Source organism: Ceraceosorus guamensis (genome assembly GCF_003144195.1).
Source record: "Ceraceosorus guamensis strain MCA 4658 unplaced genomic scaffold IE81scaffold_23, whole genome shotgun sequence".
NCBI lineage: Eukaryota > Fungi > Basidiomycota > Exobasidiomycetes > Ceraceosorales > Ceraceosoraceae > Ceraceosorus > Ceraceosorus guamensis.
Window position 1 is genome coordinate 116,641 of NW_020290018.1, and position 11,886 is coordinate 128,526.

The window sequence follows — 11,886 nt, forward strand, 5'->3', positions numbered from 1 at the left end:
CCGAAGAATACATAGTGAATCACAGACACACAGCCAAAGCTGGCCGACTAGCCACCTGTCAAAGCGCAGGGGAAAGGTAATTCCGACACATGTCTGCTACCTGATGAGCTTGCTCTCTTCCTTAGCCTCAACCATCGCTCCGCACAGGTTAGCTCCTCCAGACTTTCAGGCACCCGTATATCGACTGCACACAAGCTCAATTCCCGAAGCAGTGCCACGGATGGTTTCAGCCCTGATGAATTTGCAAATCAAAAAGACTCGCTGATACAAGGGTGCATTCCGAGGGAGTCCCACGAATTTCATCGTCTGCCCGTCGAGACCTTGGAGGCGCCTCATGTCAGGGCACGGCCAAGGAAGACATTGGCAAATCGCTGCCCTAAGTGACCACGCATTTCAAATTGGCTCCGACTAGGATGAGTGCACATCTATTCGCAATTTGCATAGAATGCATTTGATTGAACAGGCTGTGTGAACCATTGCTCAAGTGCTTTCGCCCCGGTGGCGACTACGCCTGCTGTTCGTGACAACATCGAGCAACTCAACAATCAAATCGACTTGTCTGCTCAGCAACTCGGCGTGAGACGAGTCCTCGTCGTGATCCTGGCGCTCCCTCCTGCTCGCAAGCGCTCCATTCGTAACGCGCTCCGTAGATTTGTTCAAAAAGTAGGCCAAGATGAGTAGGGTGTCGCGCTGTTCATTGGTAAGCGGTGCGGGAATCCCATCTTCTGATGTCTTGGCTTTTTTGTCGGGTCGAGCGATGTGGGCTGCAGTCAGCCACGCTGCCGGTATAGATGCTCTGATGGATTCGGCGTGCGCGACCAACGTGGGTCGAGCAGCGGAGTCGGGCGAAGAGATCTTCCTTTCCATCAGCAATGCGATCACGCGCGCAGCCACGTGAGGATCGTGGCGACTGGCTTCGTGCATTGTCAAGAGAGAAGACAGATCTGAGGCAGAAGCCTTCGACAGCCGCAAGCCTAGCTTCGTCAAATTCAGCGATATCTCTTCGAAAGGCGGCACGATCTTCCACTCGGCGATGCCTGCTTGAACGAATTGCTCGTAGATTTGGTCAATAATCTCAGAGAGTCTTGCACCAACATCTGAAGACGATTCCGAGCGTACGCCGTAGTAGGATGGGTTGATTGACGCTCGTACGAAGAGGTACGTCCAAGAGAGGAAGTCGAGCGCGGCGCCTTTGGTCGTTGCTCTGCCGCTGCACAGCTCCTCAAAGAGAATAGACTGCAGGTGTGCAGGGTTGTCGAGAATACTCGATTCCAGAGGTAGGCCGAAGGACAGCATACGACGCAAGTAATCGACTTGATCCGCCTGAGTCAGAATCGTGCATTCTCCCAGCGGGCTCGAAGATCCAGGCTGCACAGCTAAGCTGCTCATCCTGGTAAGCTCAATCAGACTATAATCTACAACTTGACGATCCGTGGCCCTAGCCTTCTCTGCGCCAGTCAACGCTGACATATCGACCAGTCGCACGTACTGCGTGCTCATGATAATGACCAGCGCGGCTCGCAATGTCAGTGTCCAGCACGCTTCGCGCGGCACTACGAGTACTCTGATGGCGCCCTGATCGAAGAGATCCAGCATGACTGCCTGATCCCGTGCGGTCAAGCCTTCGTGCCAGATGCCGACGCCATGGAGTAGAGGGTCGATTAGACCCTTGTCGCTTAGAACGTCGCACAGCGGCTCCAGGTCGGTCTCCGGAACTGTAAGAAACGATTCCGCTTCTATATCCGTCGCAGAGCGAGTGGAAAGCTCAGTGGCGGTCGCTGAGCACTGCGATCGAGAGGGCACGAAAACGACGCATGACCCGCGGTGGATTGCTGACTTGATCCGATCATATGCTGGCTTTGACATGACTTTGAGAAGATGCAGAGAGTGCGGCAGGTCGAATCCTTCAATGTCGAGACGCAGCGGTGAAGGTCGATGTGATGGATGGAAATCAAACGTAGAGGCGGGTTTCACTTTGAGCCACTCTTGCAAGCTCGACACGTCTGCCAAGCTTGAAGTTGTAGCAACAATGCGTGTCTGGTCTCGTGAAATTGTGCGGCGGAGGTGCGTGATGCAGGTCTCGTAGGTCGCATCCAGCATGTGCAGATCCTCGAGCACAATAAGCTGGACATGAGCCCTCACGTCGATGTGTTCGGCCGATCTGGAGCGCATCGCTCGCAGCAACAGTGATGGCTCAGCAAACAGAACCGTCGGCGTGGGTGGCGAGCTCTCTGCAAAGTCTGCAGGCTTCCGCGCCACACGGACCGTGACACCTGCAAGGTCTTTGAATCGTCGGCGAAAGCTCTCAGCCTGCACGTGTGCAAGACTGCGCAAGGGTAATACCACGAGAACAGTCCCAAGTCTATTTTTTCTCAAGGCCCTCCAAACCGCCATCTCGCAGAGTGTTGACTTTCCCGATGCGCTCGGCGCAGAGAGCAGCAAGTCCGAACGGGTGTGCATCGCGGAGTGGAACACCTGCGTCTCGATTGCGTTGAAGGCTTTGAAGCTATAAGAATAGACCGATTCGACCACCTGGCTGTGGAGCGCATCACGAACAGACAGAAGTGGAAGCTCGAGAAGCGTGGTGGAGGAAGGCGGCCTGGCTGGCATGTGCAAATCGTCGTAGGACTGCCACAACTCGCCTTCTGCACCGAGCCACCGATCCGAGATCCATCGAATGTTGACACCGCGTGGGATATTCTCAGACAAAGTAATGACGAAAGAGATCTTCACCATCGTCGTCTGAGGACGCAAGCTGATGCGCTGCCATTGGAGAATTTCAGTTGCACTTTCGTCTTCAGCCCATACGATGAATGGCTCCATACCGCCATGCAACCGCTCGCTCCATTCGAAGTCCACTTCCATCTCCAGAGATATGCGCAAAAGGTCGTAAGTGAGGGGACGTAGGTCTGCTTTTGCAGTGAGTGTTGGGAAGTGGCGCGCCGCTTGCCGGACAAATCCGCCTTGGCGCTCATTCATATGGATCAAATCACCTACTTCGGCTGCCGACATTTTCGCAAATGTGCCGACATCTACCTCGTCGGCCCATCTAGTAATATTGTACACCGTCTCTGGCGTTAGCTTGCTCTGCTCCAAAGCCAATGGATGCTCGAATGGCCACATGCGACGCTCTACCGCCTTGCTCATCGCGATTAGTGAGGTGGTCGTCATGGCCCATTTCTTGCTTAGAGCTATTTCCATCAATGCCCGAATGATACGGCCGGCATTCTGGGCCACGTACATCGAGTCCGAGACCAGGGCAAAGTCTTCGACAAATACCTTGGAGATGTAAGCTTGAAGCAGCACATTGACTTTGCCAGGAGAATGGCCGTAGCCGCCGGGGACTTCGCACGGCGCGTTTTCCTGCATCTTCTTGAGCTCCTTTTCTTCGCTGTCGCGCGGTATAATCTGGGCAAAGTCTGTAGCAAGACTGAGCACTGATAGAACGTCGGCTTCTGTCATGCGAGGTTTGAGCTTCTCGTTGAAGATCTCGATGGTGCCATTGGGTATATAATACTTCGCCGCGATGCGGCCCAAGTCTGTGATTGCCAAGTGGCCCGCGGTCTCGTCTAGCTCGCACATGCGACAAGCAGACAGGCGACGAGCCGCAGACTGGATGAGTTGCAGACGTTTAGCGCCGAGCTGCGGATCATCCGCGACCTCCGAGTGACCCATGCCATAACCTAAAGGATTGCGCCTCATCCTTGTGAACATGTACGTGTATGAAAGCCACGTCTGTCCATCGTCAAGACTTGTGACCGTCCCCAGAGCTACTTCAGCGTTTAGTGAGTCGACGAGCCCGGTGATGAATTTAGATTCAATGGGGTGCTGAGAAGTGATTGCGTCGATGTAGTGCGCAAGCTTGTCCTCGTTGGTGCAAATGAAACCTACACCCAAGTCTTCGTACTGCGGTCGACCTGCACGTCCAAAGATCTGCAGCACGTCAAGGATCGAGAGGTCGACAAAGCGACCAACGCTCGAGTCGTACACCTCCGTGCCTTTGATCAGCACGGCGTAAGCTGGCAAATTTACGCCCCAAGCAAGAGTTGAGGTGCAGCACAAGATACGGGTCAGTCCATTCTCGAACAGTCTCTCGCTCAGGTTGCGATCGGGACGCAGCATCCCCGCATGATGGATGCCGATGCCGCTCTCGAAGAGCTCGCGAAGCTCCTTGTTGCGACTCATTGATACATCTTTCTTCATCAAAGCCGTAGCCGTGCCAGTGCTGGCGTTCTCCTTGCCCTCCTGCAGCAGCTGCTCTAAGCCTTCGGCCCGAAAAGCTTCTCGTAGCGCCATGCCGGTCTTGACGGTCTCCTTTCTGGCATGAACAAATATCATGACCTGGTGTCCTTCACCCAAAAGATCCGACACCTTTTTAAACACAGCCTTGTCGAGGTTTGCACGAGAAGTAGGGCTTCCAGCTTTGCCCTTGATACCAAGAAAGTGCTGTTTAAGAGGCACCGGTCGGAAAGATGAGTCGAAGTAAAACAGGCCCTGCATTCGATTGACGTGCAAAAAATCGGCCACGTCGACGTAATTAGGCAAGGTTGCAGAGAGACCCACGATCCGGATAAGGCTCTGGGATGACTCTACCAGTCGCAATGTCCTTGCCACTATTGTCTCGATGACTGCTCCTCTCTCTTCGTGCAGCAGGTGCACTTCGTCGATGATCAGTAGCTTGACTTTCGATGCGAGCTCTCCTTCTCCTAATGGCTTTCGTGTTACTACGTCCCACTTCTCTGGAGTCGTGACGATCATTTGCGTCTCTGCGATCTCTTGCCTCGTGAGCTGCATGTCACCTGTAAGCTCCCGCACCTTGACGCCGAGATATGCTAATCTTTTGGAGAATTTCCGCACGATTTCCGACGCGAGCGCCTTCATTGGCGCCACGTAGATTATTTTGAAGTCATCCTTGCGGATTTGCTGGTGCAGGTTGCCACGCGCTTTCGTCTCGTCGGCATATTGGCTGATGGTTCGCAAGACTGTCAGCATAGCAACGTCGGTCTTTCCTGCACCGGTAGGTGCGCAGACGAGTAGGTTCTCGTTTGTGCCAAACCCGAGGGGATAGACCGCCGACTGGAGCCTGTTCAAGCTCTTGTAGCCAGGAAACGCTTGATGGAAGATGCTTGGTAGCTCAGAAATCGAGATTAGCCTCTCAGTGTCACGAAAAGGCAGCTGCTTTGGCGGTGGGATCATCACCTCCTCCCACCCATCGAATGGCGTCCGCGTCGTGCCGGCTGGCAAGGCGAACTTCTGACCCATTGTACTGAGTATATTACCTTTTGCACCCGATGAGAAGACGTGTGGATACTGTGGCTCCGAGGAGGAAGTGGACGAGCCCGTGAACAGAGGCCTGTTGGCAGCCGCTGCGAGCTGCTCTTCTCTGATTCGCTCCATTTCCTCGAGACTCAGCTGTCCTGCTGAACCTGGACTCGCCTCCAGGTCTGCACGAGTCCGAGCGAGCTTTCTTGCTTCAGCTTTGGCCCTCTTAATATTTGCGAGCTCGTCTGAGCTCTGGAATTTGATCTGTGAGCCGGGCACGTAGGGCTGCGCGCGACGTTCGGATTGTCTCTGTAGCCGCAGCCCGGTATGTGTTGCTGCAAAGCTTGGTGCTGTCTTGATAGGATCCAATGCTTGAGATCGCTACGGCAAGGAGTCGAATGATATACGGTTGGCTAGCCATGCCTCGACTGGCAGCGAACAGTTCCCCAGCGTTTGCACTTACCTGTGCGTATTTGGGTGCAAGCAAAGACTTTTGAATCTCGGACCTTTTGCTCACGAGCTGCTCGACCAAGCCAAGGGCATCCCAGCCTAAAGCTTCGGCCAGCTCAGCGCTGACCTCGTCAGATGATCTTTTGCTGGACAGAGCATCCAGAACCGTCGAGCGCATCGCCGCTGCAACCGCGCTATCCCTGACATTCATCTCGAGGTGTCTGATAGCAAGGCGTGGCCGTGAGATGGTCAGGATGCACGAGCGATGCGCAGCACACGCACGCTTTTATGTTTTGCCTGACTCACTCGTCCAACGCCTGCACTTCGCTCATAGCAGCACCAGACCCTAGCCCGTCGTCGTAGCTCTCCGGCCCTCTGTTAGCGCCGGCTCCGAGCATGGACAGGTCATCTCCATCCAGCGAGCAAGCAGCCTCGAGAAGCTGATCCCACAGAGACTTGACGCCGATGCGCGGCTCAAGCCGCTCTTCCTCATCGAGCTCCGCTTCTAGCTCCTCGATATCCTTCTTGCCATGGTGGGCACATCGGCTACCCTCTGGCAGCTGCTCAATCGAAGCGGACAGCGCATTGATCTCTTCTACGTTCGGAGCGTACATGGAGCTCTTCATCCGCCAGACGGAAGGGTCTGACCCATGACCACGGGGATCGATCGTCATCGTCAAAGCCGTCCTGATGAGATCAGACTCGCGCCGAGAGGATACATGCGCTGCTGTTGCGCTTCGAGACTCTCGTTGATGAATCCAATGAATGCGCCGTCGTGACCAGGATCTACTGTCTCGAGTCTAGCAAGCTGGTAGCCACACAGATGCGATGAGGCAATCGAGGCATGGTCAATTCTTCGGTTTGAGAGTTTTGAGTTTGAGAGTAGTCTCGAATCAAGAATCAAGGATGAAGGTCTTGACTTGCATGATTCAAGATTGCTTGTTCAGGACAAGATCAGTGATTCAAAACTGTTCATTCACATTCAAATAATGATTACATGTGTGATTCAAGATTGCGTCGCAAAGCTCGCTGCGCTGTGCTTCATCTGATGTCCCAGATGTGATTGACCATTTGTGCTTTTCGGGTACCAAGAGCTCGTCAAGATTTGAACGTCAATTTCAATCGTGACTCGTGACTTTACTTGTTGGCTAGCCTTGAGTCCTGTCATATCCTTGATTGTTGTTGTTATTATTAACTTGAGTCTTGATTCTTGATTAGGATCCAAATCGTATTATTGCCTCACTGGTCAAGTGTCACGTGAACATATATGACGAGCAACGCCTGCACGCGACATCATGCGTGCACAGCCACAGCCACATCCACTACGACCCTCGACCGACTCATCAGATGTCGTGAAGAGCGCAACAGCGCAACCCACGTAGCTTTCTCGAATCGACTACGAGCTACACCTTCGACATTTTGCAAGCCCAAATAATCATCTGCCTTCGACTGACCTCAGAATCGATCATGCCGGACTGGGTTGACGAGAAGATTGCAGCCGAAGATAAGGCCAATGAGGCGGCATCGAACGAGAAACAACGCGAAGCGTCGCCTCCACCGCTTTACGGAGCCACGCCGACAGGAGCGTCGACTTCGAGCATCTCACCATCAAATCAGCAATTTCCGGTCCCATCAGTGAGAGACGCAGCAGCACCAGCAACGACTTTTGCACCTCCTCCCGGACCACCACCTGGATTTGCTGCGCCGAACTACGAGCCCTTTGACTTTCGCGCGGCGTGGTCCGCAAATCAGCCGAATGGCAAAGCTCAATACTCTGCACCGAACTGGCACAAAGTGCCCACTTACGAAGTTCACATGCACCGAGACTTGATTGAATTTCAGGTGCCACCTCCTCCACCTCGTAGCGTGCCTTGCTCGTGTCCGGCCCAAGGTGACTTGAGTAGGTGCGGCTGCGGCCGGACCATGGACCCGCTGTATCGATGTGAACCTCGGGACAACAAAGGCGGCAGAAGCTTCATGCTTTCTACTGCCAACGAGAATCCTGACTTGCCATACGATGCGAGTCTCATTGCTAGTAAATCGCTGCTAGGCAGCAAGCTAGAAGTCAAGGCCTCCAACGGGGAGAAGACTGGAGTAGTCATCAGAACCAAGCAAGCACAGTCTGCAGTGACGTTCAACGAGTGAGCGCCGCGTGTCGGCAGGTCCTCCATCCGTTTGGCTCTATCCTCACACGATCGCTCTCCCTGAACACGATTTCAAATACACAGCCACGAAGGTCGAGATCTCGAATGGGTCTCGCTGCCGGCAAGGCACGAATTGATTCGGAAGCAAGATCAAGCCTTGATTGCCGTGCTGCACGGTGCAGATGCTGCTGGCCAAGACGCGCTGCCATCGCGCCGCACCACCGCCAAGCTAGAGTTGACGGCTTTTGCTTGGTCGAGGATGCCGCAAGATGGCTTGTATTGCGATGTGGACGGTTGTCCATTGAATCCCATCTTTGGATTCGTCTTTCGATGTCAGAGTGTGAGTTGTACTCGCCAATGCTCGAACCTCCCTTTGCACCACGCCACTAGAGCAGCGCTGACCGTTGCTTTAGCTCGGACCGGCAAGCAGTGCTCGGACGCCAATCTGGCTGTGGACGACACCTTCGACGTGTGCGAGGCGCATTTGCGACAAGCCGCTAGCGAACACAATCCGAACCAGTGAGTCATCTTGAGTACCGCTTGATAGCCAAAAGGCGCCGAGCTGAGCCTTCATCCAACCTGATCCTCACACCGCTTGCTGCTACACGCCCGCCTCAGTCGATTTGTGCGCATTCCGCGGATCTATGCTCCTCCAGACTCGGAGGATGAGCCTCTGCTGTCGCTCGATCAGCTCCTTGCTGAGCGCAAGCAGCTCGAGGTCGTGCTGCTGACTTTGGGCGTGGCGCTCTTGCAAAAGTTCTGAAAGAACCATCCACATTCTGTGGCCTCCTCCTTGTCACACCTCTACCGTACATAGCCATTCTGATTGCGACCTGTCCGCGCGAATCTCAAAGTCGGCTTTTCGAGCCATTCCGGCACTCTGTCCGCCCCAAAGACGTCTGCTGTCACGTCTCACCACACTTGTAGGCACTGCGAGTCTCAAACGGGGAACTGTCTTCGCTAGCATTGAGAGCATGCCCGTATTCCGAGATACCTGCAGAAGCGGTCTGATCAACCATGCAAAGGGCACGTCGCGCGGACATAGCACGCGTGGTGCGTTGTGAGGCCACAGTTCATTGAGTGTGAAGTGTCTGGCCGCCTCCATGCCGATTGCCTCTCGGCGAGCACCTTGTGGCGGTCGCAAAGGCATGAATGCCCAACGCTGTGTGATCATGGTGTCAGAGTGAGAAGGTCATGTTCGCGATTGACGGGTCTTGCGCTTGTCCCCTCCCCTCCCCTCGCGACTCACTGACGGCTGTCGAGATCGAAATGACGTTGATCAGATCTTGCTCACGGGCGCACCCTCCTGCAGGCGGCGTTGTGTGTGATGGCCAGTGCTTCAAACCCGGGGCCAAGTGCATGGCAGCAAGCCGGGGCAAATGAGCAGATACAGTCACAATCACAGTCGTGAGTGGTAGCAGATGGGCATTCTTGATTCTTTCGTCTTCTGCAAGCGAAGATCGAGCTTGCAGGGCGATCGAGCGCAGCTGCCCTTGTGCGGTGGGGGTACGTGGAGTCATGAGTGCGCGCAGTATACTTTTCAGCATGCACATCGATCAGCGCCAACTCATCAGTCTTCTAATCAGTCTTCTAAGGCAACCCCGCGTTTTGGTGGTACTGTACTCGATCGTGACTCGTGACTCAGACTGCACTCGTGCGTGATTCGCGCGTCCCTGCGTGTGCGCCGCCGAAAGATGATGATGTTGTCTGCAGCAGGCGCACCGCACCTATTATACAGCTGCGCATGTGCGTACGCTGAGTTCTGAGCGCGCAGCCAGCCATGCAGCTTAATTGCAGCGCTGCCGAGGCTTCATCTCCTCCGTCTTTGATCGTGACAATCGTGAATGGCAGCACACTCATCAACTCTTGACTCCACGACTCGATCGCGACTCGCCCAGCGACCCTTGTATCAGCGCGTGCTGCCGAAGCTCGTCGTCAATCAACACTCAGACTGCAGTCAAGAGTCGCGAGTGCGAGTGCGAGTGCGAGTGCGAGTGCGAGTGCGAGTCACGAGTGTGCTGATGAGTGATCGAGTCGCGACTCGATCCCCATCACGCTTATTTCTCGCCCGTGCGCGTCGTCCGCCCCCCCGGCTTAGCGCATCACAGCGTGCATTTCCGCGCGCCTGATGCGCGGTGCGGTGCGGTGCGGCGCGATCGCTTCAATTCGTTTCAAGGTCAAACCGCCCGCGGCGTCAGCAGCTGCCATCACGCCAACATCAGCGCAGCTCACCTGCTGCTGCTGCATCTGACATCCAGCGTCAGCAGCAGCGGACAAGCATAGCAGGCACACGCCAGCCAGAAAAAGCGGAGCGCGAAAGCTTCTCTGGCACAGCGCGTGACGCGTGCGGTGATCGCAATGGAGATAGTTGCTTTGGAGCAGTCAGAGTCGCGATGCGATCCCTTTGCAGTCCCACTTTCTTGCCCACCATTACCTCATCTTCCTTGTCACCCTTGGCCAAAGCACGCCCTTGAGCTGAAGCGCTCTGGATGAACGAGGAGCTCTTGCTGCTTTACTCTTCACTGGCATTGACCTTTTTGACTCTTCTTGCAGCCGTCCACCTCCTGGCCAGCTTCACCTCTTACCCTCCTCTCGTTGCGCTGGCAGAAGCTACGAACATTATGGATCCCAACGCAATCATCGCTTTTGCCGTCGGCCTCGTCGCCTCGGTCGGCTTCCTGGTCTTTATCAACTCTGGCAGTGAGTAGGCTGTCCCTCATTCTTCAAGGCATTGCGGCTCACATTGCCCATCCGACTCGCTTATGAATGCGCACATTGTGATAGAGGCGAAACCTGTCCTGAACCCCACCGAGTGGCAGACGTTCAAGCTCACTGAGAAGCGGCAGCTGTCCGAGAACACTGCTCTGTGAGTACCCAATAGCAGCAGCGAGGTGCGGAACCTTGGCATCTGCAGCGTCATGCGCGTTTGAATGCGCCGAGCTTCGAATTCTGACTGCTCCGTCTGGTTACCCGCTACAGCTACCGCTTCCGCCTTCCCTCCGACAACTCCATCCTTGGACTGCCCATTGGTCAGCATGTCAGCGTTCAGGCCAACATCAATGGCAAGAATGTCATGAGGTCCTACACCCCTGTCTCCTCCGACGATGACCGCGGCTTCTTCGACCTTCTTATCAAGGTGAGTGGCTGCTTACGAGATGCAGCATGGGCGGGGACATTACATGTGTCATCCCTCAATGCTCATCGCCTCTTGTCCTCGCTCGATCAGACGTACGACAAGGGCAACATCAGCAAGCACGTCTCCACTCTCAAGATCGGGGATGGTCTGGAGGTGCGAGGGCCCAAGGGTCAGATGCGCTACTCGAACGGGCTTGTGCGTCACCTGGGAATGCTGGCGGGTGGCACAGGCATCACGCCAATGCTTCAAATCATCCGCGCCATCGCCAAGGATCCCCAGGACAAGACCGAGGTGGACCTCATCTACGCCAACGTCAGCGAGGCTGATATCTTGTGTCGCAAGGAGCTGGACGACCTGGCGGCCAAGAACAAGCAATTTAGAGTCCACTACTTCTTGAACAACCCTCCTGAGGGCTGGAAGGGGGGCGAGGGCTTCGTCACCAAGGAAGCTATCAACGATAATTTCCCCACGCCCGCCGAAGACATCAAGATTTTGCTTTGTGGTGAGTTGTCATGCGGACGCAAGTCTCGATGGAAACGACGCTGATTTGTCTGATTGTGCCGTGCTTTCAGGCCCTCCTCCTATGATAAATGCTATGAAGAAGCACCTGGAGGAGCTCAAGTACGACCCGCCTAAGCCTGTGTCTAAGCTGCCAGACGTGAGTGCAGAATCTCGCCTGACCGCGTACGTGACACCGCTCTCAAAGCTTCCTCCTTTCCTTTCGCTCTTTGCTCGTCGAGCAGCAAGTCTTTTCCTTCTGAGAGCACGTGTTCAATTGGAGACGAGTCAAAACCTAAACAAGGCGAGGGGACACGTCTGCGGGAGTGTAACAGTGAGGGAAGGGATCGCATGGCTCAAGGAGGAATTGGACGAAAGCGCGCAAGGATTGCGATT

The 11,886-nt window shown here is 54.9% G+C and overlaps 3 protein-coding genes across 3 annotated transcripts; 2 read left to right on the forward strand and 1 right to left on the reverse strand.

Moving 5' to 3' along the window:
* Positions 1–246: 246 nt before the first annotated feature.
* Positions 247–6,643, reverse strand: IE81DRAFT_340964 (Sec63-domain-containing protein). The gene is made up of 3 exons (XM_025515629.1): positions 6,019–6,643; positions 5,726–5,933; positions 247–5,643 (listed from the first exon to the last, which is right to left on the reverse strand). Exons 1-3 carry the CDS (start codon positions 6,384–6,386, stop codon positions 481–483), a joined length of 5,739 nt encoding a protein of 1,912 aa, XP_025370226.1. The 5' UTR covers positions 6,387–6,643; the 3' UTR covers positions 247–480.
* Positions 6,644–7,051: 408 nt separating this feature from the next.
* Positions 7,052–8,866, forward strand: IE81DRAFT_322780 (hypothetical protein). Its single transcript, XM_025513746.1, has 4 exons — positions 7,052–7,853; positions 7,941–8,196; positions 8,287–8,375; positions 8,475–8,866. The coding sequence occupies exons 1-4, from the start codon at positions 7,180–7,182 to the stop codon at positions 8,617–8,619; spliced, it is 1,164 nt and encodes a 387-aa protein (XP_025370227.1). The 5' UTR covers positions 7,052–7,179; the 3' UTR covers positions 8,620–8,866.
* Positions 8,867–10,345: 1,479 nt separating this feature from the next.
* IE81DRAFT_334259 (ferredoxin reductase-like protein) lies at positions 10,346–11,753 on the forward strand (the record flags this gene model as incomplete). The annotated part of the gene is made up of 6 exons (XM_025515405.1): positions 10,346–10,556; positions 10,641–10,722; positions 10,836–10,992; positions 11,083–11,494; positions 11,565–11,650; positions 11,736–11,753. 6 exons carry the CDS (start codon positions 10,346–10,348, stop codon positions 11,751–11,753), a joined length of 966 nt encoding a protein of 321 aa, XP_025370228.1.
* Positions 11,754–11,886: the final 133 nt, after the last annotated feature.